General features: G+C 33.0%; 4 protein-coding genes across 4 annotated transcripts; all 4 read left to right on the top strand.

The window, feature by feature from the left end:
• Positions 1 to 1,388: 1,388 nt before the first annotated feature.
• Positions 1,389 to 7,834, top strand: LOC144852625 (GTP cyclohydrolase 1-like). Its single transcript, XM_078710546.1, has 7 exons — positions 1,389 to 1,401; positions 1,749 to 2,058; positions 3,767 to 3,876; positions 4,336 to 4,391; positions 4,683 to 4,714; positions 5,322 to 5,406; positions 5,901 to 7,834. Exons 2-7 carry the CDS (start codon positions 1,767 to 1,769, stop codon positions 6,022 to 6,024), a joined length of 699 nt encoding a protein of 232 aa, XP_078566672.1. The 5' UTR covers positions 1,389 to 1,401; positions 1,749 to 1,766; the 3' UTR covers positions 6,025 to 7,834.
• Positions 7,835 to 8,420: 586 nt separating this feature from the next.
• On the top strand, positions 8,421 to 10,577 carry LOC144852635 (uncharacterized). Its single transcript, XM_078710561.1, has 3 exons — positions 8,421 to 8,563; positions 9,024 to 9,284; positions 9,683 to 10,577. The coding sequence occupies exons 1-3, from the start codon at positions 8,519 to 8,521 to the stop codon at positions 9,737 to 9,739; spliced, it is 363 nt and encodes a 120-aa protein (XP_078566687.1). The 5' UTR covers positions 8,421 to 8,518; the 3' UTR covers positions 9,740 to 10,577.
• Positions 10,578 to 11,265: 688 nt separating this feature from the next.
• Positions 11,266 to 15,705, top strand: LOC144852794 (proteasome subunit alpha type-3-like). Its single transcript, XM_078710773.1, has 9 exons — positions 11,266 to 11,392; positions 12,029 to 12,235; positions 12,636 to 12,668; positions 12,844 to 12,912; positions 13,150 to 13,223; positions 13,654 to 13,723; positions 14,223 to 14,350; positions 14,844 to 14,976; positions 15,271 to 15,705. Exons 1-9 carry the CDS (start codon positions 11,372 to 11,374, stop codon positions 15,313 to 15,315), a joined length of 780 nt encoding a protein of 259 aa, XP_078566899.1. The 5' UTR covers positions 11,266 to 11,371; the 3' UTR covers positions 15,316 to 15,705.
• Positions 15,706 to 23,886: 8,181 nt separating this feature from the next.
• On the top strand, positions 23,887 to 25,063 carry LOC144851677 (sterile alpha motif domain-containing protein 15-like). The gene is made up of 3 exons (XM_078709257.1): positions 23,887 to 24,046; positions 24,388 to 24,486; positions 24,624 to 25,063. The coding sequence occupies exons 1-3, from the start codon at positions 23,951 to 23,953 to the stop codon at positions 24,822 to 24,824; spliced, it is 396 nt and encodes a 131-aa protein (XP_078565383.1). The 5' UTR covers positions 23,887 to 23,950; the 3' UTR covers positions 24,825 to 25,063.
• Positions 25,064 to 25,384: the final 321 nt, after the last annotated feature.

Here is a 25,384-nt window from a genome sequence, read left to right as displayed (position 1 = left end):
AGGTGGCTTTATGATTGGCTATACACTGTAGCTAAAACCTGCTAGTACTTGTCCTACATGTTCTATTTGATTTCACCCTTTTGTAATTAATGTTTGTTTATCCGTATATTGAGGACGATTGTGACGTCAGTGAAATAGATTAACTGAACTATTGGAAATAATAGAAGTCATTTGTCAATTTTACAACTATGTATTCATTTCTATTTTGCGAAATTATACATGTTTTTCAACAAATTGTTAACCCAAAATTATGAACCTGCGTTTGATTCAATATGGTTTTACTTGTTTTTTGTTTTGTTTTTTTTTTTAATACTTACGAATTCATGCGAGATTTACTGAAACAAATAATAATAATGTTTAAATTTAATTCAAAGTGACATTTATTTACTTTAAAAAAGACAGTTAAACAAGATGAAGTTAAAAAAATAAACGATAACAGTTAAAGAAGGCATGTACAAAAAAAGCAGAATGCTTGTGGAAGACCTGCCTATAGACGAAGATGATATTTAAACAGACAAAGAAAAAGAAAATATATCAAATACAAAACAGTCACCTTCTGGTAAACATATTGAAGTTTACAATAGATAAATAAGAGGCATAATATAATGAAATTTAATATTTGGATATAATATACCTTTGAAGTTTGACAGAAAAGTTATTTATATATCGCAAAATGCATGGCGCCTCTAATCGGGTATAGTCCGTAACTTGTTTGTGAAATGTACAAATTTATGCAGATGAATATTATTGATGTGTACTAACAAAGATACCAGCCCAGGGCAGGTGTGCAGTTGAAGACCTTAAAATCCAGGACCACTCCGATCGACATAATGATAACCCATGCGTTGTAGATGATAAGACCACTTTTACTATTTAGCTCTTTTTAAAAAAATATATTTATTAATGACTTTGATAACAATGACATTGGTATTAAAGTCGTTAAATCATTAAAACTTGTCTGGATATAAAATTAATCGTAAAGTTGATAAATACCAAACACAATGCTTTTAAAATCTCTGCATACCTGTGAATTGTTAAAGTCGCTTTTTTTATTATTTGAAGAGATAAATTTATTTCCATTACTATTTGGTTAACAATGGATTCTGCAAGTTAAGTTCAACTTACTTATTGTGCAGTTTATTTTTGGTTGATTGGTCAGCAATAAAGCTTTCTTGACCATTTTTTCCAGTATACCTAGCCCAATTTCATATATGGTTAGTGATGCATAATTTTAATTGGCTGTATTACAAAAAGCTGGGTGAGAGTGAGACACAATCTTTTAATAAAATCCATAAAACTACCTATAAAATTTAGAAAGTGTTTGTGGAGCCGACCTATACAGGACGTTACAGTACACTTGGTCTCTATTTGGTGGTAACTCAGATGAAACTGTTTGTTCTAGTAAATGTATTAAAGATAACAGCAAGTTCTAAGAGGTCCTTCAGATCCTCCATTCCTGGGGCTATTGCTTGGATTCCACTAGAGACGCAACACAACGACGTAACACAACGTAAGGTATTTGACCAATCACAAGCGATGGATTATTCGAACCGTCGCTTGTCATTGGTCAACTCGCTTCCGTTGCGTCCAAGTGGGAACCAAGCTTAAGATCTAGTAGTCAATTGAGTTAAAGGATCTATTTTGAACGGTTTAAATTATCAAAATATTGTAATTTTTTTTTTACCCATGTGGAGTTTGTGACTTTAAAATAGTAATAATACGCCTTTAAATATATTTTTGTTGTACAGATTTACAAGACACAAGTAATGGCTTACAGAGGTCAGACGCACAACATTGAGGAAAATATCCATCGAAATTTGACAATTCAAGACACGAACCAAAATAATGACAAAGCAAAAGAATCGATAAAACCAAATTCGCTTTCCAACTTGTATCGAAAGGATTCGGATTCACAGCTTTCTAGAATGGAAGACGCATACAAATCGTTAATTGAGAGTGTAGGGGAGGACTCGAGTAGGGAGGGGCTAAAGAAGACGCCCGAAAGAGCTGCCAAAGCGTTAATGTTTTTTACAAAAGGTTATGAAGAAAAAATAGAAGGTAAACAATGTTTATTTTTATTTTATTTATTTATTCTGAGTGACCTCTTCAGTCAATGACTGGTCTCCCAGAGGGCCAGCTTATGATCAGTGGCTGTGAGTGACCTGGTACACCAGTGACCACTTCAGTCTAAGACTGGTCTCCCTGAGGACCAAATAAATAATGAAATGAAACTAAAATGATATAATCTTGCATTTAAAAAAAGAAATGAATGCAAAACCAACAAAACTTTGACTTCCTACCTCTGTATTTGGAGTAAAGTACAATAAAGTACATTGTATTAATAATGCCAGATAGTAAATCTTCGAGATTGAAATCTTAGTAATAAAATTGAATAAATTATAATCTCTTAAGGATTTTAAATTTAGACACTATATTTATTTGTATCTATTTATTTTTTTATAATTACAATAAAAGATTATAAGTAGAATAGTTATGTTATTGATTTATAAACAAGCATCAAGGATTTATTAAGTCATCTTCGTACTTGGCCATACGTCATACCGTTTCCTGTATCACAGAACATATTATTAAAAACCTGTTGCGTTGGCCTCTTAAAGAGCTTGTGACGTAGTACCAACCTATTCACAAACTGCTCCTTCTCGTTGAGAGTTAATTACGATCTCAATGGCTCAACGATGCTTCACCATTGACATTCAAATTATCCTTAATTTTTGGTATCTAATAAATTACATGACAGTAATAATAATATACCAGTTTATGAGAATGCAATACTCGATGAGGCGTGTCAAACGGGTGAATTGAATATTACAATCACTGATTTAATTTTGTGATAAAAAAAGTTGAATGAAAGATCATTGCACTTTGACATACTCATTATGGAGCATGCCATACTCGTGTATAAGCAGACGAATTCAACCACCATTTTGTGCTCCTTACTCCAGGGTTATAAGTTAACCCCAATATATTTCCAGAAGGAATATAGGAGATATTATATCAGATTGGATATATAAACATCACAGGTATAGAACGAATTCTAAACCACCCAGTGATATACTGAAATTTAATTAATTAATTTGAAACAATAAGATGAGGAAATCTGTGAGAGTGAGAAAATGCTGCCCCAAACCGAGATTTGAACCTGGAACCTTCTGCTTGATATGCAGATGCCCTAACCATTAGACCAACGGGGCTTCCATAGTATTGTTCAAACTCAATTGTATATATATATATACTGTATATCCTCTGGTATAATCCCACCCCACTAGAACACGAAATTGGGTTGACTTTGCACGCCGGGACTATACCCTGGTTCAGAAAAAAAATTACTGGTATTGGTAAGCATGTATATAGTACTTGGACTTAACCATAGAGATTATAAATCTCTGTTTCAACCAAACAAATTGCCAGTAATTAATGCACATTTCTATTAACTATTTATATTTCTTGGTAAAAAGGAAATTAAGATGTACAAATGTTTATTTCCTGTGTTAATGACCTCGTCCATATTCATTGTCCGCCCACGACATATGTATTGTAAGAAATTGCTTTGTGTGGTTGTAGTAGTACTGTAGTACTAATTAAAAACCTACACAAAATGTAGATTGCTATTTGGATATTACTAACACGTGCAATGAGGTTGTAGGTTCACCAGAGTGTCCTCTTTTTTAATGTCAACAATTTATTTTTGTAATAATTAATTTTATTTACCCTTTTATTACTAATTTTAATAATTATTTTCTTTCAGATCTATTAAACAATGCAATATTTGACGAGGACCACGATGAGATTGTTATTGTCAAAAACATAGAGTTTTTTTCAATGTGTGAGCATCACTTAGTACCGTTTGTTGGAAAGGTTGGTACATATTTATTTTGTTCAATGTTTGATGAGTGTAAAATAAAAGTGGCACCGTGGCTTGGTGGTTAACATACTGGGTACAAATCCTGATAATGGAATCTCCCAATACTGACCACCTTTGACCAATTGACTGTAATTTTCAAGCCTACATCAAGCGGTCAGTCAATTCTAATAAGGTATTATATCAAGTAATAATAACAAGCTTGCAGTATTATTGTGTCTGCTAACACGAATGTTACAATCACAGAGACACGAAACTGCCGGCTGTTTATTGTCTCTAGACATGATACTGTATAGGGTGAGCCGGTTCGGTCTATCTTTTCCAATGGCCTCTTTTTTCACTTGCATAAAACCAGAGTGCAATGTTATATAATATCATGTATATTTACTATTACCTGCAAAAACAAACTATTAAATAATAATCTATTTCTTACTTGATTTACTTTTGTTTTTTAGGTATCTATAGGTTATCTACCAAATAAACGTGTTATAGGACTAAGCAAAATTGCTAGGTAAGAATTACTACGGACATTTTTACCCGTTCACTGCTATATTAGCAAAACCCCTGCACTGTTAAACAAACAAAATATTTTTGTATTTTGCATTGATGGTACTGGTAGTATCTCAGATTCAGATTAGGTTGGTTTGGGTTTACTGCCAAGCATACTAATGAAGATAGGAACAAAACCTGTGTAAACACACGTTAAAGTATTCGTACATACGTACAGTATAGAATAAAGCACTTGAGATTAGAAATTACAAATTCTCCATAAATTTTAATATTATGATTTTTTTTTTTATAGAATTGTTGAAATGTTCAGTCGCAGATTACAAGGTATTTTTGATAATATTTTGTTTTATGTAAACATTTTATTATCACATTCACATGCATCATAATTATTAATCATAACCAAATCAGTTATCAACATGATTATCATTTGAATCATAATTACCCACATCATTAATATCAATAATCACTATTGTAGTAAAGCTATCACTTTGTGGTTTATTCTTCAACCAACAGTGCAAAGCACCAATAACACAAGGCACCAATTACAGGTTGATCATAAAATATATATATTTAAAGAAAACACAAAGATAAAATGTATATAATAATATCTTTCAAAATACATTTAAATTTCGAAATGCTACAGTTGAAGATACCTAAAAAATTATTTAATAAAAGACATGAATTACCATGCTTGCCTTCAAATCCCAAGGTCCGGGTTCAATCTTGACCTAGTGCCAGTGTTACCCATTTTTAAACTCCACTCCCTCAAATGAGACTTAGTTTATAAGCACGATAAACAAAAAAATAGTTTATCCATACTGTAATTGCAAGTTGCTTGCTTTTGCATATGAAATTGAATTTGAATTATAAGAATTAAGATCATTATCATCATTATCATTCTAATCAGAATCATTTTCTTATATTTCTTTAGTACAAGAGAGGTTAACCAAACAAATAGCTGTTGCACTGACAGAAGCAGTTGCGCCAGCAGGAGTAGGTGTGGTGATTGAAGCATCGTAAGTAGTATTATCATTTATCATTTACTATTATTATCAACCAACACACATTATGATAGATTTCCTCACTATAGTGTCCACATCAAACTTGTGAGGTAAATATTAGGTCATGCTATGACCCCATTTACACTTACAATTTTGGCCGACCCTAGGTTGCCAATAGGAATTGTAAATACTCCATAAAGTTAGGCCAGCCCTGGGCTGGATGCATATCTGGACCACCTCTCAAATAGGTCCAGGAGTGGATTTTATGTTTGGCTAGCTTATGCAGTGAACCGTGACCAATCGCTTGAGAAAATAAAGTAAATGAATCCTTAGGGTCGTCATTTGGAATGCAAGTGTACACGCTGGATCGGGCGTAAATTATTAGTTTGCACCCGAGCCTGGGCCGGTCCAGGACCCAATCGTAAGTGTAAATGGGGTCTAAGATAAATATAATAAATATATTTCATAAATATGATAAATTGAATACTGATTAAAATCTTTTTTTTTAGACATATGTGTATGGTGATGCGTGGAGTTCAGAAATTGAACAGTCAAACCGTTACAAGTTGCATGCTGGGATATTTCCGTGAAGACCCAAAAACACGAGAAGAGTTTCTTGCCCTTATAAAGTAAAGTTTGTTAGCAACAAACGTACAGTGCATATGTTCTAAAGCCTTGGCCGTGGTCTGATTTGACTGGTTGGGAGAGCAATTTGTGGGGAAAAAATGGCTTAAATATGTATTTTCCCCAAAAAACATAAAAGAATTAAGAATATAAACAGACCTTGAAAAACAAACAGCGTTTTCACTTATAAAAAGACAAAATAAATGGTTAATTAACCTAAATTTTATTTTTTATTTGAAAAACCCATTTTCTAACAAACAATTCTGACTATTTATTTTGTCTTCATTAAAGATTTTTTCCTATCCAATTTTTGGACATGAAAATGGCATATTCAACAAAAAACTTTTTTTATTGGGATAATATATCTGTATCTGTACAAAATATTATTAATATCCTTAAGCTCTCTCGACACTATCAAACTTATGTGACAACAAAATGTGATGTGCCCATATATAGACATGATGATGTCATATTGCTACCGTATTTGGGTATATCACTACCATATTTGGGCACATCACTAATTTGATAGTGTAGACAGAGCTTTAGGAAGAATTGTACACATTTCACAAATTGCTTACTCTCTGCTTACCGTATGGCTTTGAGGCCAAAGTATGTTTTTACATAGAAAATATATATAGGGATAACTCAGGCTAATTAATATAATATAGTGGATATACAAAAATATTTTATTATTTATAATTTTGGGGTGCAATTAATCATGTGTTATGAAATACTGGATTATGGTTTTCTGTTAGTAAGGCCGATTGTTTGACACTAGAGGGCGCCTTAACTGCGGCTTTATATTAGTTTGCCGGACTTGCTATCAGTTGAGTCGTCTAAAGTTGTTTTTCAAAAAGTGAATCAAACATTCCTGAGCTTGGTTGAGAATTTTTTTTTGCCATAGAAAAAGTAGATACAAGCATGGACCTATAAATCAGAATAGGTCCATACATATAAATATGTACACACATAATAAATATACGTAGTGGCATTTTAATGAAGACGTGAGGCAATTTATACATTGAACATTTTTCATTGGACATTATAGAAAAATATAGCATATATTTACATAATGTATTTGAAATTTCTATAGGATAGCTATCAAGTCTATTTTTATGTAGATAATTGAGGATATAATTTGAATGTCATTAATATGTATATTATTCTGGCATCATCGATTGTTTTAATTGTTATTTAAAAAGTAGAATATTTTAAGATATTAAAAACAAATTTTTAGGGGGAAAAATGCTGATAATTTCGAGAAATGTTTTAGGGTTATAATTATCTTGTTGAAAGGAAATGTATTCCGGAGTGCGCCACCAGTGATTGACGAAACTCCGGTAGTTTTGTATCTACTTCCTCCGTAAATTGTTCAATCTTGGTTCCGCACCATTTGCCTATTTACCTAGCTTATACGCATGCGCAGAGAGGGATTTGGAAGACGGAAACATGAATACGCATGTGTATAATAAGCTGACGCTTTCGATTCGCACGAACAAATTCAGCTAGTGGAAAATAGGCTTCACGTCCTATCATTGCGTGAAGTGTGGACCAAGTTTTATCGTACGTTTTACGTACAGTAGGTAAATTAGTCGTACATTCTTATGGTGGGTGCTATGTTGGGGAATTAACCATGGTACTCGTGTTGATGAATAAATGAATGTAACGATAATTTGTGACTAATTTGTTCTTTTTAAAACTCAATGCAGTATCAGCGGTTTAAAGGGTATCTCCGTAATGTAAGGTAAAAGTTACCATAATGTTTATTTTAAAATATGTGGCAAAGCTTGGTTATTCTCACTAGGACGCAACGCAAGAACGTAACGGATTTTACCAATAACAGGTGATTAGAACTGTCGCTTGTCATTGGTCAACTCGCTTGCGTTGCGTCCTAGTGAGAACCAAGCTTAAGCGATTCGACCAATTACAATCGATGGATTATTCAAATTGTCGATTGTCATTTGTAAACTTACTGTCTGTCTTTCCCTAAGAAAAATACCGTAAATTTACATAAATGAAAGCCAGTTAGCATTACAAACATTCCTGTATCACCAATTTTCTAAGGCTTATTTCACGTCACACCTGTTAATTAGCTTTGACGAATCAGGATCTAAATGAAAGTTCCCCTGGGGTGTCCCAAATGAGGGATGGGGGCCGATTCTACTCTATTCCTAACATTTATTTTGGAGTATGCGCAGTACATGTTCAAAAGACAGATGTCGGGAAAATTCGATTAAATTTTATCGACCAGGAGTTTATTAATCGCATATTAACTCAACCCTCCATTGTTTAAGCTTTACTAAATATATTGATTTTTCGTCATCTAATTCGTTTCTTTTATGTTTTTTTTGCCCGATTTCAAAAATTCGATAAATTCCTTTCAATTTTCAAAATCCGACATGATTTCACTAATCTTCTTAAACAAAATTCCAACAAGTTCGATCAGTCTGTTTTTGGTGTTGTAATTATAACGTTGTCGCACGTAGAAGCTACTGAAATCAACATGAATACCTTCAAGAAGCTACTTGGTATAACTCTCATAGTCTTGGTAAGTAAAGTAAATAAATTGATCGAAATTCCTGTAACGTCTAAAGGCCAGTTTACACAGACGAGCTGTAACGGTAATAAAAATATAGAATCTATGTTATTCCTTATGACCATTTACACACACCTCGGAGCGTACGGCGGGCGGTTTCCGCTGATTCTACGTCGGACAAGCTTACGCGGTTTCCGCTTACCGTTACCGCTCGTCTGTTGTGTAAATTGGCCTTAATATGGATATCCAAACAACCTAACATAAAATGTGTATGGATTATGTCTTCCGTGCGCGGATGATACATTGTTTATTTGTGAGAATTGTGTTTAATATTTAACCATGGAGAAATATTATAGGCCTACGTATTCTTCAATTTTCCATACTAAGTCAAATTTTCAAGTAAACATCTTTCATACATGCACTACCGTTAATACACACAATTACAAGCATCTATTTATTAATTCGTGACCAGTTAGTACAACATTGTGCCTTTGCGCAAGATGAAGGGACAGCAGAAAACCAACAAGGAACTGACGAAGGAGCATCTGGTGGACAGGTGGAGAACGGAGACGCGGAAGTAGCAGGAGCGGGAAACTCGACGGAAGTAGTTGGGGACACGGAAGAAAACACGTCAGATTGCACGCCTGCCTCCCATCATTGTATACATAACCGGGCGTGTTGCGAAGGAACGTGCCATCACAGTCACAAGACTTGCGGTCCTATCGGATCCATAGTAAGTGTAGGCCTACAATCTATTATCTATTAATTGATATGACATTTTTGGATGGGTGGGGGTGGTGGGGGTGTGTCCTGGGGGTTATTCTAGCTATTAATAAACGTATGTTAGTCTTGGTTCCCCAGTAGGACGCAGCACACAGCACAAGGACGTAAGCAAACCGTATTCGCCGTCTGTAGGCTTGTTCTTAAGCTTGGTTCCCACTAGGACGCAACGCAAGGACGACGTAGACGCAACGCAAGCGAGTTGACCAATGACAAGCAACCGTTCGTATAATCCATCGCTTGTGATTGGTCGAATCACTTACGTTGCGTTACGTCCTTGTGTTGCGTCTGTAGTAGGAACTGTAACACAGTATGAACTCAACATAACATACTCATGTTTTATTCCCATAGGAAATAAACAATGATCCAGTGGTAATCAACCAGGACAACGATGAAATCTCCAAGTAGAACATCGCTAACGTTTCACAACCCCCTTGTAAAAAAAAATATTATAATAGGCCTTTAAACTTGGTTTGCTAATACCCACTTGCACTCTAAGAATGTAAGATGTCGTTATTGGATATTACTATGAACTGGATTTGTTTTAATATTTTTCTGGAACCTTTTTAGTAATTTACGACCACCCAATAGAGATGGCAAGGACGACGTAGACGCAACGCAAGCGAATTGACCAATGACAAGCGACTCGTTCAAATAATCCATCGCTTGTTATTGGTTGGACAAACCTTAACCCGTGTTTTAACGCATTTATAGAATAAGATGCATTAAGCTTTGATAAGATGACGCAACGTAAGGGCGTACTCGTGACGTAAGTGATTTGACCAATACCAACGATGGATTATTTGAACTGTCGCTTGTCATTAGTGGTTAACTCGCGCCTGCGTGCGTCTACGTAAGTTGTTGCGGCTCAGTGGGAATCACGCGTTAGAGTGGCAGACGATCTGTATCTCGTTCATTTTTCCCGGCGGCCATCACTTATCAATAATAATATTCTCATATTAAGATGTTAAAATAATTTAATTTATGGTGATGTATTTTAGTTAAAATAGTCTATTTTTTAAAATGTTTCTGCTACATATGCCTATTATTCCACCCCCTCCCCCTTGATGGTAGGCCTATATTATTCATTAAGTGTCTCAGTGACGAAATATGGTCGTATCAAATGTAGGCTTCCATTTAAAAAGTCTAACTAGCTAGCTTTTGATTAATGTTAAATTCAGGTGTAAGACTTTCTGGGATTACAATAAACTATCATCTAAACTGTAAACAAAATAAAAAATGTTTATGTATCTTTATTTTCGTTCAGCTTGCATTTTGTCGACCAGGAGGCAACTCATTTTAACGAACGCGCACGTCACATACATGGAATTGATAGAGACGCTACTATTTGGCTGTAACTAAATTTAATCCAAAATCAATGCGATTACCGGTACGAACGGATTGCTATACACAATACTGAGGTTCTTTTGACGCAATCATATTTATAGTTAATCCAGAACAATTATTGATTTATTTGTTCACAGTGCAACACTGAGTGTTATTTAACGGTTTATAGCATACGCATGAAGAAAAAAACTTCCTCGACATTGCCTGTTTTTCCCGATGATAACATAATTATTACCGTTATTTCATATTATTAGCAACTATAGGCCTAAGTTTGTTTTCATAAATATAGGTAATGATATTTATTGAATGGCATTTTGCATCAGCAGCATGCGTTAGACAATAAATAACAAAGAAAACTTGATTCTGATCCTACACTCATATTATCATAATTAGCGGCGAACTTTTAAGTTTTTAAAGTCTATTATTATAGAGGGCGGAAACAATGCCAACAATCTGGAAGTAACATAAAACATTCTTACAAAGAATATAGATTAAAAATTTATTTTAGTCTACAAAAACTTTAAAATAAACTTAAATATAGAAATAATTTTAATCATGTGAAATGAAATTGATTATTTTAATTATATCGATAATACACAGTTATCACAAAAAAAGTGTAGTGGAACTAAGGTCGAAGGTCATATCTCTTTGAAACGTGAATGTGCATTTTGTGATATAAATAAGCACATAAAAATGAGTTCTATTGGAACAGGTGTAAGTATATAACCTCTATTTATATCACGAATAATAATGCAATGATGTGTTCTTTGCTAGAGAATATTAATAATACTGTTTAGCGCTAGGCCTAGCCCTCTAGCTAGCTAGGCCTGTCAAACATCCATCATCCACACACACCTCATCGTGCGTGTTCGATCAAACCGGTCCGGTTAGCCGGTAACCCGGGTAGGCCTAGCTTACGTTATAAGTGTCATAAGGAGGAGGGCATCATAATATTAATTATTTAGGCCTCGTTTTCGAAAACAAAAATGATTCCATTCATGATTCATTCAATCCATGAAATGAATTAAAATGACGAATGCATATTTAATTATATTATTAATTATTTAAATTAATTATTATTATAAAATAGGCCCAGTCTAGTACGTAGTAGTACTAGTAGTAGCTAGGCCTAACCCTAATAAGTAAGGCTATGTATGTATGTAAAAAAATTTCTCCATGTCTATAAAATAATATCTTCTCCCTAGCTAGGATTACCAATATTTTGTTATTTATCGGCACGGTTGACACTGTGCCATTGCATTATCATTTTGTTGTCATTGTTGCCAACCAATACAAAATGGTCACTTTATAAATTTGAAATAAAAACAAATCAAACTTTTCTTTTTGTAGTATGATCTTTCAGCCTCCCAGTTTTCTCCAGATGGTCGTATTTTTCAAGTAGAATATGCTATCAAAGCAGTTGAAAACAGTGGCACAGCCGTGGGTCTTCGCTGTAAAGATGGTGTAGTTTTTGCTGTAGAAAAGTTAGTTAAATCAAAGCTCTATGAATCCGGAGCAAATCAAAGAATCTTTAATGTTGACAGGCATATAGGAATGGTAAGTAATTAAATTCATGTTGACTACTTTAAGGTATTTTTATTTCATGTCGTTTCCCGATAATCTAGGGAGTTTCCCAATCTTTTGAGTTGCCTCCAGTCTCCTGCTAATAAAGGTGCAATTTTTCTTGATCGTTTTTATATGAAAAAAATGTGTCAATTTTATAAATTTTCATTTAGACTCTAATACTAGGCCCTAGAATCCTACTTATAATCAGCCTATGCCACACCAAACAAAAAAATCGCCTGGCATAAACCCATATTTTACTATAAATGCTGATAGTTTTTTTAAATAGCCCCCTCTATGATTTGATATTTTACAAACTCGCATATTGCCCTCTATTGTTTGGCCATGCTTTCATATTAGTAATTAAATTTTCTTTTTTTTTTATTTCACGCAGGCAGTTGCAGGACTTTTATCAGATGCTCGTCAGGTTAGTAAATTAAATTTTATAAATTACAGTTCAAATTAATGTATGTGTTTATGGAGTTTGAATAGAACTTAAAAACGTGAGAAAATACATATATCACAATGTGTTGTTTTAATTTATTTTTCTGTATTATTTATATTATTACAGTGAGTATTATTATTTATTTACTTCACCACAGGTTTGTGAAGTTTCCAGAGACGAAGCAGCTCATTATAGAACAACATATGGATCATCAGTCCCATTAAAGGTAATCAAATTGGACCAGAATATATATATTAATTAATAATAATATTAATAAGTATCATAATAGTTTGACCAGAATAGATTGTATAATTGATTAATAGTTAACACTTATTATGATTGAAAAATGATTATAGAAATCAAGATATTGAAAAAAATATTTTATTAACATTTAATTTTGATGATGATAAAATGAATAATATGATCTAGGTGAATTAAATTATTTTTTGAAAATAATTTCCAGAAACTTGTTGAAAGTGTGGCTGGATACGTACATGCATACACGTTGTTTGGATATGCTAGACCGTTTGGTTGCAGGTTTGTGCAGGCTTTTTAGTAAATATTAGTAGCCCAATTGTAGTAAATATTAGTAGCCCCAATTGTAGTAAATATTAGTAGCCCCAATTGTAGTAAATATAGTAGCCCCAATTGTAGTAAATATTAGTAGCCCCAATTGTAGTAAATATTAGTAGCCCCAATTGTAGTAAATATTAGTAGCCCCAATTGTAGTAAATATAGTAGCCCCAATTGTAGTAAATATTAGTAGCCCCAATTGTAGTAAATATTAGTAGCCCCAATTGTAGTAAATATTAGTAGCCCCAATTGTAGTAAATATAGTAGCCCCAATTGTAGTAAATATTAGTAGCCCCAATTGTAGTAAATATGATAGTAGCCCCAAAATTTAGTAAAATCAGTTGCCCCAATTTCAATATTTTGTCATTTTTACTATCATTATTTTCTTTTCTAGTGTGATGTATGGATGTTTTGATAAAAATGGACCCAAACTATACATGGTAGACCCATCTGGCGTGTCATACGTAAGTAAAGTATATGTATAAATCAAAGAGCTGCATAGGCAGGATATAGAAAAAAATCAAGATCAAATAGGTTAAAACTGCCTCAATATAGATTTATTTTTACGACATGTTTCGGGCATAGCCCATCATCAGGTGAAGAGAATTGTAACAAAGGATAACATATATAAGTCACAAAATTACATAATAAAACAAATCAGCCAATCAAAGATGTTAACAAACAAAAGGCATAGTTATAAAGGCACACCTCCAAAAGCTATGGGGTACAAAGAAGAAATGGTTGCTTATAAAGCAGGAAATTTAAAACAAAGAAAATAAAGTATATGTATATATTTGTTTATGTATAATTTAAAAAAATTTAAAGAATGACCCCTTTGATTGATTTGTAGCTCTGTGAAATTTGAATAAAATTTTACGGTAATTTGGGTATTGTTAGTATGTACCAGCAGTGTTGCAATTAATAATGATTGAATTTATTTTAAATCTTTTCTTTTACCAATAGGGTTATTTCGGTTGCGCCATAGGAAAAGCAAAACAGACGGCAAAAACAGAAATAGAGAAACTGCTGACAGCTGATAAACACATCAAAGACATGACATGTCGTGATGCAATCAAAGAAGCTGCTAAAATGTAAGCAAGTATACTCACTCTGGTATAACCCCGTCTATGTGTGGGATTATAACCGAGGACCAGAATCCAGATCTCTTAACTCAATCCCAATAATTGCAGGTTCCCGATATTTTGAGTAAACATCCTGGTGCCTGCTAAAGGTTCAATTTCTCCCATACATTTATCATTTATGCACTTCTACTAGGCCCTAGTTGGTTAAATCAACTTCTCAATAGAGGTTTTCATCTCTGCCAGTATAAAATAAAAACATTCAAAAAATACAATAAATAAAGGTGAAATATATGTGTTTCCACTCACACCTTTTCGCCATTGCTACGTCTGGAAAACGACATTGTTTACTATAGAAGCAAATGCATCAGTTTTTAATAGCGCCCTCTATAGTTTGATTATTTAAAACTTGTATAGCTCTCTCTATTTTGCTTTCATAAATTCTCCCTTACTATTTTAAAAGTTTTTTATGTTTTTCTATGTATTTATTTTTCTTCCTATCTAGTATTTATGCTGTACATGATGAAGTAAAGGATAAAGCTTTTGAATTAGAGTTGAGTTGGGTAGGAGAGGTTAGCAATGGTATTCATAAGATGGTCCCTAAAGATGTCGCCGCAGAAGCTGAGAAATGCGCTAAGGTATTATACTAAACACTGTTTCCATTGGCGTAATGGATATGAGTGCTCACTGGCTAAACCCAGGGGCTCTAGAGATCAAGGAGCCCAGCGCTGGAGGTCCACATAGGAGTGCTAAACCAGGGGCCTTTGCCCTGTGCGTTACGCCACTGCACTGTTCTGCTTGAGTAAACAAAATTAACTTGAAAATATTTATTCTCTCATTTATTAAGTTACTGTAGTAAAAAAAAATTGTTTCTGCAGTAGGATTATTATTATTATATTAATTAAACTTACAAAATTATTTTTAATTTTTAGGAGTCGTTGGCAGAGTCGTCAAGTTCTGAAGATGAAGAAACATAAACAAGTTTGGTATCTAATTTTTCTAGATAACATATGTAAAAACATTGTCTTTGTCCATAACGTTGAAAACTACGTCATACTGTCAATAACATGAAAATGTACTTTACTGGTCAATAGTGTTCTTGTGCTTCTGTACTTTTAGTTTTCAACTGAATTTAAGTTTATTTTACGAAATTATTTGTACATGCGACATTTCTTTGGTCACGCCACAAAGAGGCAGTTTCGTGGCTACATACGCACATGAAACAGATTTGCGTTTTCATAGAAAAATACTAATCTTTAGCCATAACATACTACAGTAGTTCATTAATTAACAATATTAGAATGAACCATTTAATTGCAAAATTATCTATGTTTGTAAGCGTGAAAATAAACTTTCTAAATTATAAATTTCTTGAACCTAAAATGATGTGTTTTTTTTTGCTACTAAACCGTGTTTTTCGCGAAACGTATGTATCAAACCACTACACGGTTAATATCACTTTGTGTCGTCACTAACAAGTTGATTATATTACGATACATAAATTTAAATTGTGTGGGACAAACTAAGTGTCAAGACTAGGCCCAGTTAACGAAAAAAAAGTTTAAATTTTTATTTATGGAATTAAAATTAAAGAACAGTCTTTGCGGTTTCTTCATCAGTAAATTTAAATTTATTTGTATTTAATTTTTTTGAATAAAGCAAATCGAGCATTCTAGTGTAAAAATTAGTAAATTTGTTTACATTTCAATTCAATACATACAGTAGTAATCTGGCTAAATTCATAATACTGTATTTAATATTAATTCAAGCATTCTACTGCAGTTTTTTGTTTGTTTATACAATTGAACACATGCACAGTAATCCGGCTTCATTCATAACATGAAAGAAGTAACATTTTGTTCCTTATTTGATCATTTATCAATGAATAACAATAATACAAAAAGCAGACAATAATAATCAATATGCAAATTAGGATTGATAATCTGATAGATATAAAAGGCATTACAAAGAAAATCAAAACAAAAGGTGGCTGATAGACAAACAAAAGTCATATAAACAGCTTTTAACTCCTTCAAATGCTCTCAAACCACAATTTATAAAAACTGTACTACAGTAAGTGTATTCACAGTATTATTTATTTCTTTATAAATAATATTTAAAATCATTTAATTAATTTGAAACGATTAAGGGATCTGTGAGAATAAGAAAAAGTCGCCCCAATCAAGATTTGAACTTTATATCATCAACACCATCATAATATTTACTGTACAATAAAAATAACCACAATGTAACATTTTTCTATGAACATTTATTAAAATAAAATCAAGTCTTTGCAGTATACTCTTTATGACAACACATATTACCTGATTATTTTTTTGTAAAATACAATTTTACCATTATATATTATTTATTTGTATCCAGTCTCATTTAAAAATGTTTTTATCACTTGAAGAAAAAATTAAATTGTAAATATTTCTCTGATTTAATATCAAGGTTATGTTTAAATATTTAAAACAAAAATGAAATATAATTTGACTGTGGGAGATTTTTATGGTCACACAAAATATTTTAAATAAAATTAAATTGGTATATCACTTTAGAAAAACAAAACACTAAAATACTAGTTTAAAAGTTAAAATATAAAATGATTTGACACTTTTAAATTGTCACAGTCACATGTTTTTTTAATACATAAATATAAAATAGAAAAATGGTAAATACTAGTTAACATCATAAAAAATAAAGGTTAAAATATAGAAAAATGGAATATAAAAAGTATTTACATATTTACATTTCTTTTACACAGTACTTTGTGTGTTATGGAAAAAATTGTCTTATAGATCTTCTTCTGCAGAAAAGAGTTTATATATTTCTAGATTTTGATTTGACATGTCTTGATCGTTTTGCGCTTCTATACGGACTCTTCGTCCTATTTATAACAACAGATTGCGTTGACGAGAGTAGCGCCATCACACCGGGGGCGGTGAAAACTCTGAAACCAGTCAAGACGGACCTTGCACCAACTGAAGCATGCGTGATCATTGAAACAACTTCGGCATTGCTAAAGAAATCTTCTTCGTCGTCTTCATCGAAACTATCGGAGGAATCACTTTCATCGAGGTCGTCTTCATCCGAGTCATCCAAGAAATCGGAACGCATGCTGAGGAATCCATTTATCGTTGTGTCTAACAAAAAAATTTGAGAATATAATTAACATGGTTAGATGAGAATGAAACAAAAAGTGTTACAAATGAATAGAAAATATGATTGAACAAATAGAAACAAATGAATAAAATGTAAACAAATTCGGTCCAATTAAATTAATTTTCAAAAAACATTAGATTAGTACTGTATGTACTGTACTGTATGTAGACAAGAAAGGTAAAATGTATGATGGTAAATAAATAAATAAAATCATTAAAATGTATCGATATTTAAAAAATTATCTGACATTCAGAAAATGTATTAAAACATTAGTACACCAGACAAAATGGATAAAAAGATTTTTCTTTAACAAAGATTGGAGAAATAAAAATACACCACACTTTATGTGACAACAAAAATCTGGACATGATGATGTCATATCACTACCATATTTGGGCACACTTTTTTGTCAGACTAGTTTGATAGTGTAGACAGGGCTTAAAAGAGAAGTACTAGGCCTACTTACTCATTATGTGGTTGAATGTTTCATCGTCTGTCAGATAGGCATCGTCGTCTGCTGCTTCCCTGGAGGTGCTAGGCCTAGATGTGGCGGCTTCTAGCACGACGGACGAACTGCTTTCGTAGCCAGATGAAAGCCTCTCTGCTCGGCTCATTGCCGTTGTTGGACGTCGTGCAGGCATCCTACGCTGGCTATCGTTGTTTCGTGCAGTTTGCGATCGTGTTCGTTGACTTATCGATTCAGACATTTTGTTAAACAAAATCCAATAAAAATTTTCCAATAAATATTGCTGATAAAATTTAACGTAACGTTGCGGTAGAACTCGAGGAAAAATGATACATAAAACTGTAGGGCGCTACTAAATATCTTATCTAAAGTTTTCTCGGCCATCCAATCAGATGTCACGATATTTTTAGTAATATTTAACTGCATTTGATTGGTCGTCTTACCAAAGTTTGTGCGTGACAGTGATTTCCTTGCTTCCTTTGATTGGTCCGCTTGTGCGTTAAGGGCGTGGCTTTTGACAGGTGTCACTTAACGCACTCACTGGATTACAGGGTTCTTTGATGTTACCGCATCGCTGACGCACACTAGCCTGATTTTTAACAGCTTGTAAAAAAACTTGATAACAATTTAAAATAATAATTTTTAAGTTTTGGAGATCAGATCCCTACGATATATACCGCAATTTTTTATACAATTTATTCCTGCAACCTGTATGTTGTCCCCTGAAATTTATGTTTACATTGTTTTGTTACATGACATTTTTACCGGAAAAAAATTGTAATTTAATTTTACCGCAAAAAATTGTCAAATTGGCTGGAAGTCAATGGATTTTAGTTGAATTTTAACATTATTTGTTTTCATTATTAAACTTTATTAAAACTCCGAAATGGCCTATTCAAAGTCCTTTTTTAATTTATAGATCCATGATTCGAATGTGTCTCGATCGCAAATTTAAAATCGTAATTTTTCTGAGAGACATTAACCAGATATAGGTCTTTAGTCGCATTTTGATGGTGGTCCTCAACAGAGGTCAGTCTGCTTTGTATCTCCATGGGCTACTTTTTGGGTTATTGACCATTACGTCGTCAGGTTGGGAGAATTTACGAGCGTACGTCGTCACTGAGGAGACTGGTGAAGGCGGAGTGTAATAAATCATAGGCACACTTGTTGAATACATTGTTAACATTCCAATACGATTAGCAATACAAATTAAAAATCTTCCCATCGATTGAAATAACAACAAATTAAACTGAATGTTTATTAGTTATTTTAATTAACAAAGAAAGTTAATGTGCTAGGAAGTAAATGTCCTGAGAAAGTAAAGTGGTTTGTAGATCATGGGAAAATGAATTAATTCCTTGTTGTGTATAACAATTTTATTTTAATTCATAGATCAAGAATTGAGGAATTATCATACATCGACATTTTATTGTAATTGTTTACTATATCATGTTTTTTTTTGTAGGCCTATATTTGTTTATCCTTTCTTCTGGATGCACCTTCCATTTGGTCGAGTCCCACTGTTGTAAAAGTGTAAACTCCAAATAAATTATTATATTATCTACAGTAAATAATGCCTCCATGGATCAAGGAAGAGTAACATGTTTACTACCATTAGAGCATTGAATATTCTTATACTTTTCTGTTTTGTATTGGGTTGTAATACTAATAGTCTCCTCATAAATACAAGTGTCTATGTATTTTATGCAATTGATATAATATTAATTAAATTCTCCATCGTATGAGATTATAATGGATTCACTCCCCTGGTGCATGGAGGCTCGTCCAAGATCTTTCAGGGCATCTGCCTTTAAACTCTGACCTTATATCATTATGTTATTGCATTGTTGTATAAATTATCTGTTATTTTATGAAACTTGAGAAATAAATGTTTTCATGCCTGGTATATATTGGAAGGGTGTCTAACCAGTTTGCCGAATCCCAATCCGAGTCTTCTCGGATAAGGACTATAAACCGTAGGTCCAGTGTACACATCTAGCTCGTGTTCTTTTGAGACGAGTAGGGGGTTACCCCGGTGTATTAGTACATCACAGCCACTGATCACCAACTGGGCCCTCTGGGAGACCAGTCTTTGACTGAAGAGGTTACCCAGTATAAATATATATTTCAATCAATCAATCAATTTGCCGACTGGTATGTAAATGGGTTTATCACTTCGGCATCATACAAAAAACCCTGATTGCCGACACTAATAAAACTATGGAAAATCGTTATAAACACATAAGCCGATATTCATAGAAATGAATGTTTAAAAACATTGCAGTGTGCCAAAATAGTAGGCCTATAGAGGAAATAGAGATATTCTCGGTTGAGAAGATTTCATTGAATGAATCTTCAATCGGTTTCAAAGGCCATTTGCCGACATTTGCGGATTTTCTTATCTGTCCGTAATAATGCTACCACTGTAAACTAATTAAAAGGAAAATATTAAGAAAACTAAGTATTTACTGTACACAGTAATGTATAATTTTATCAGCCCGAGCAAAATTGTTCATGTCTAAATAAATGGAAATTGTTTGTTTTAAATATTCAGTAATTAGCTCCAAAAAGTTGTTTATTTAGTTGTTATTTTGGGCGTGAGAACATGGAGTTAAAAATCACGTCGTAACGATCTTGAAAAGTTTGTTATTTAGCAGAGCTTGTGTAACATTAACAACGTATTATGTTGTTATTTGGGGCGTGAGAAAGCTCACATTGAACTTTATTATTGCAATTTATAAAATAATAAATGAAATGAAAATAATTCTATGTAACAAAAATGATGTATGTTTTGGGGTATCTAGAATTGGTACAGTATATTATGTAATAGTATTTCTTTAGAGAAAAAAAATACATTTTACAAACAAAAGGGACCGTAATGGATTTTAAAATATACCGTCACATATAGGCCCTGTAATGCCAGCAAAGACCAAAGTGTACCACCAATGTGGAAAGCAAATAAACCAGAGAGTTCACAAATAATTTGGATAAAGGCCTACGATATATAAAACTCCGAAAAGGGGTTGTTCTTCTGTAGGAATTAAGTACCAAAACGTTGAAATGGTGAGAATAATTGAGTTAATTAAATCATAAATGTCTTCCCAATACAGTATATTATTAATTATTATTATTAAGGGAACACCTTCGAGTCCACCTGGTGTTGTACCGTAGAGCATGGAGGTTTCTTGCTGATTATGATTTATACCGGCGGAGTGTTAGGCCGAGTAAAGCGCAGCCTTACATAAATTTCCTCTTGTTCGTTTAACAGAAACATGTCCCCTTATTTGATAAATATTATAAATACTATGTTAACATCTTTAAGTACGTAGAGTTAAACTCAATAGGAGTATTTTTGTTATATAATAATTCCTTCCACATTATTTTCGCAACGAGTAGTCGTCGATTAAATGGAATCCGATTAAATGTCATGTCGTCATCGTCAAAAATACATGACAATAAAAATCTAACTTTTAAGATCAATCATAAACATTTATTTCTACATTTTCTTTTTTACAATATAAATATATACTATATACATTGAAACTATATTAACAAAATAGGCCATAGTTTTTGTCACGGAGTTGTCAAAACCAGATGAACATTTTTAATCATATATATTATAAGGAGTTGTCAATAGATTTTTGTGTTCTAAAACTTTTCGCAAGTCACGTGTTTGAAGCATTCCTAAGCCGTAGTAACTTCTCGTAAATTATTAGACGTTTAAAGTTGAAGTGGCCCTCCCTGGTCGTCTGTCTCCTCGGAGGTGATTTGAAGGATAGCCTGCGGGGCTGTCGCCCTATCCGGCGCCGTATAGCTCTTCACTGTCCCTGATCACCTGGCCCATCGAAGAATGGAGATCGACAAACTATAAAAAAAGAAAATAATATAAAGTTAATCGGGTATAATTTATAATATTGAAAAAATGGGGGAAAGGATTAGAAGAGAAGTTGAGCTAAGTCTAACTTTTTTCAATAGAACTATTGAGAAAAAATAGGATATTAAGTTTGCAATATGACGTCTTCTTTTTCCTGGGAAGAAATGTGTACTGAAAAATATTTCAGGAAAAAAATAATACTTACAAAGTCGTCCCATTCCAAGTTCAGCTAACAATTCGTCCCCACTGATGGAGCCGCACATCACGTAGTCTTCATAGCCCAGGATGTCGTTCAAACTCTCTCCACTGAATGTGCTGAAAACATCATCATCTCTACCATTGGACGACTGGAGATCACAAGAACTTGAGTGAAGCCTGACTTTATTCTTTGCATCCATCTCCGACGATTGCTCCAGGTCTTCTCTACATGGTGCTACCCTGGATATGTACCGTAGCTGGCTAGCTGCTATGTCGTCTGCATGTTTCTGACCATATCTCGTGTAGTTAGCAGAGGCGGCCATAATTATTGAGAAACAAGATGAAATTACGGTATATTATGTAGACGTGATTTGTTTTATTTATTTATTAACGATGTTTACAGAAAAAGTTTCAAAATGATAATGATCGGTCATGTTCGTTCATCTTCAAGTCACCTTTTTCGGTGACAACTCATTGACCAATCAAAATAGCTGATACGAACACGCGCCAAGGCTCTTGCCGGTGATTGTACCATAAAGGTAGCAAGATAACAAAAGCCTTATACTCTACTTTGAGGCACCGCCCTTCCGCTGTGATCACGATGGGGGTAAACTGGAACGCCGAAAAAAATGGAACATGAAAAAAAAAAAGATTATTTCTTTATTTAGATATGGACATGATTTAGATTTAAACACCAGTGGCGCACGTGGCACATAGTTTAAAAAAAAACTAAATATCAAAAAATCATTCGTTTATTTAAAAAAATTTCCAATATAAAATAATATATATTGTTTGAATTGCATGGCGAAGTTGGTATAAAGTTTGGGGTACAATCTGAAGTTTCGATCATCAATATACTTTGATCGTCCCCGGTGAATATGTATTAATATAAAAGAACACAAGAAATTCATAAAAATGGTATAAAACTTCAATAAAAATAGATACAAATTAAAATTAGAAAAATCCCAACATCCTTTTCCATTTTTTAAAATACAGAATATATTGTTTTAATTTAATTAATTAGGCCTTACATATTAATCAATTAAAAGGATAGCAGAAATATGTACATTTACTTGAGCCATCGTGATTTTAAATCATTTCGAATTGTCCATATATAGAGTATAAACAACAAGTATATTTTAGTGTCCATCAGTATACAGTATTTTTCTATTAAAAAAAATTCATCAACAAAAATAAAGGATGGTGGTGGTCACTTGAGTTGTTTGAACATGAACATTTTCAAATGATTTCCCCCACCCTATATTGTCAGGCAGAATACAATAGTTTTCCATTGAATATAATAACAGCTACAATTGGCCTAACACGTCCACAAGATAGTTTATGTCTTTTTATTTGGTTTTTCTAAGCAGACACAATGGAATTGTTAGTTCGAACTATTAGGCCATATAGTTGAAATTTCGCTGTCCTTATAATACAATAATAAGGTAGGTGAATTGTACAGTATAACAATTCAATTTAGGCGTATCAACATATTATTCATCATCGGTTTTTTAAATTGTTCTTTCTTTTTTTTTTATCATCTGAGACAACTCAGATATCATGGAGATTATCTTATTTCTCCATGGTAATATTATACAGTATATATTTGTTCATTTCCGTTGACGTCATAAAAGAATAAAAACAAATAAATATATATAGGCCTATATATAATGAAATAGCACATATTTAAAACTACATTAACTAATCAATAAATAAATTATTAATTATGCGCCACCAAAATAATCAAATGTCTGATGGGGGTGATGATAGGAGGCCAAACTATACTGCCGCCCTCTATATGAATATGGTTTCTATAGTAACCAATACGCAGTAACTTTTTTCCGTGAAAAATTTGTTGAGAAAAAGTCAATCGTGTGTGTGATGAAAATGTAAATAAATAATTATTATAATGTCAAATAAATGGAACGAAGAACCCATTTGTCTGACATGGGGCTACAGAGACGTTTCTTCCTGGATCGAAACATTAGGTTTTCCTCAGTATGCCGTATGTCTATTTATTACTTTTTAAACTATAGGCCTGGCTAGGCCAACTAGATACTGTATGTAGTGAGGAGGCCTCCTAATCCTCCTAGCTAGCTAGCTAGGCCTAAACGACGAGGTATAGGCCTAGGCCTATCTAGCCTCCTGAGTCCTTATAGGCCTAGTTATGCCATGGTGATGTAGGGCATAGGCCTAGGATATCTAAGGTTCGTGAGGAGGCTAAGCATGTTTGTACTGCATTATTGGGTAGTATAATATATGCATAGGCTTGTTGGCTAACCAAAAATGTATCATTTAATAAAGATTTAAATTCAATTTTAATAAAATTCTTTTATTTATTTTTAGGCGTGTTTTGAGACCAACATGATAAATGGCCGTAAACTGATTCTAATGGATGCCTCAAACCTACCAAAGATTGGAATTACAGACTTTGAGCATATTAAGGTATTTTATCATTAATTAATGTAATTGCCATTATTTTTTTATGAACCAAATATAGGTAGAAATTTACAAAGATTCAGATACTTAAATAAATAAACTATAATTTGTTATAATTTATGTTTTTCTGCTCTCTCCTATAGTTTATCGCCAAGAACATACGCGACACACTAGGAATTGAAAGGCCTTACTGGAACAGAAGTATATCGCTGCGTCCCAGAGAACCAATGGGAATGTACCTGGAAAGGAAGGAGATAACAGGCCCAAAAGCCAATAACCTTACCTATGCTAAATATTTAAAAGAAGTGGAGCGCGAGGAACGTGAAAAAGCACGAAGAAAATAATGTATAAAAAACATAGTATTATATATATAGTGATATTTTTTAAAGTAACTATGTTAAGATAAAAACGAAATATTGATTGTAATGATTTTTTGCTATTAAATTGTTTGTACTGTTGGTGAAAGGATATATATTTTGTAAGAAATAATGTTTTAACTAATCATGTATTTTTTATATTGGGAATACAGTATAGGCAGTATTTTGGTAAACAGTATTTTAGTGGCTTCAAATGTTTGTATAATTTGAAAATAAAAAAATCGCAGAGAAAAAGGAAACATTTACTATAGGTTGTTGAATGTTTTTATTTTATACTGGGTCATCATTTGGCTTTAAAAGGTCTTATTTGTTCTGCTGACCCGCGCTGTATACAAATTTACCATAATTTGTATTGTTTATTTGTCATGAGCGACAATTAATATAGTATATAACAGTGATTTCCAAATGGTATTTTGTGCTTATTTTCGTACAATTAACAAATAAATACAGAGGCGTTTATAATAATCACTGGGTTTAAAAAGAAATAATAGGTACGGCGGCGGTGTATAGCTACTAGTTATACGTAC

Source organism: Antedon bifida, chromosome 9 (assembly GCF_963402885.1).
Source record: "Antedon bifida chromosome 9, ecAntBifi1.1, whole genome shotgun sequence".
Taxonomy (NCBI): domain Eukaryota; kingdom Metazoa; phylum Echinodermata; class Crinoidea; order Comatulida; family Antedonidae; genus Antedon; species Antedon bifida.
The sequence above is the reverse complement of the archived record's forward strand: the minus strand, read 5'-3'. Positions and strand labels throughout refer to the sequence as shown.

Excerpts from the sequence above, each read along its gene's own strand:
- LOC144852625 (XM_078710546.1), top strand. The coding sequence starts at position 1,767 with ATGGCTTACAGAGGTCAGACGCACAACATTGAGGAAAATATCCATCGA. Across the intron at positions 2,059-3,766 it reads TTATGAAGAAAAAATAGAAG|ATCTATTAAACAATGCAATA; the intron begins GTAAACAATGTT and ends ATTTTCTTTCAG. Across the intron at positions 4,392-4,682 it reads GGACTAAGCAAAATTGCTAG|AATTGTTGAAATGTTCAGTC; the intron begins GTAAGAATTACT and ends TTTTTTTTATAG.
- LOC144851677 (XM_078709257.1), top strand. The coding sequence starts at position 23,951 with ATGTCAAATAAATGGAACGAAGAACCCATTTGTCTGACATGGGGCTAC. Across the intron at positions 24,047-24,387 it reads TAGGTTTTCCTCAGTATGCC|GCGTGTTTTGAGACCAACAT; the intron begins GTATGTCTATTT and ends ATTTATTTTTAG. Across the intron at positions 24,487-24,623 it reads CAGACTTTGAGCATATTAAG|TTTATCGCCAAGAACATACG; the intron begins GTATTTTATCAT and ends TCTCTCCTATAG.
- LOC144852635 (XM_078710561.1), top strand. The coding sequence starts at position 8,519 with ATGAATACCTTCAAGAAGCTACTTGGTATAACTCTCATAGTCTTG. Across the intron at positions 8,564-9,023 it reads GTATAACTCTCATAGTCTTG|TTAGTACAACATTGTGCCTT; the intron begins GTAAGTAAAGTA and ends ATTCGTGACCAG. Across the intron at positions 9,285-9,682 it reads GCGGTCCTATCGGATCCATA|GAAATAAACAATGATCCAGT; the intron begins GTAAGTGTAGGC and ends TTATTCCCATAG.
- LOC144852794 (XM_078710773.1), top strand. The coding sequence starts at position 11,372 with ATGAGTTCTATTGGAACAGGT. Across the intron at positions 14,351-14,843 it reads ATCAAAGAAGCTGCTAAAAT|TATTTATGCTGTACATGATG; the intron begins GTAAGCAAGTAT and ends CTTCCTATCTAG. Across the intron at positions 14,977-15,270 it reads AAGCTGAGAAATGCGCTAAG|GAGTCGTTGGCAGAGTCGTC; the intron begins GTATTATACTAA and ends TTTAATTTTTAG.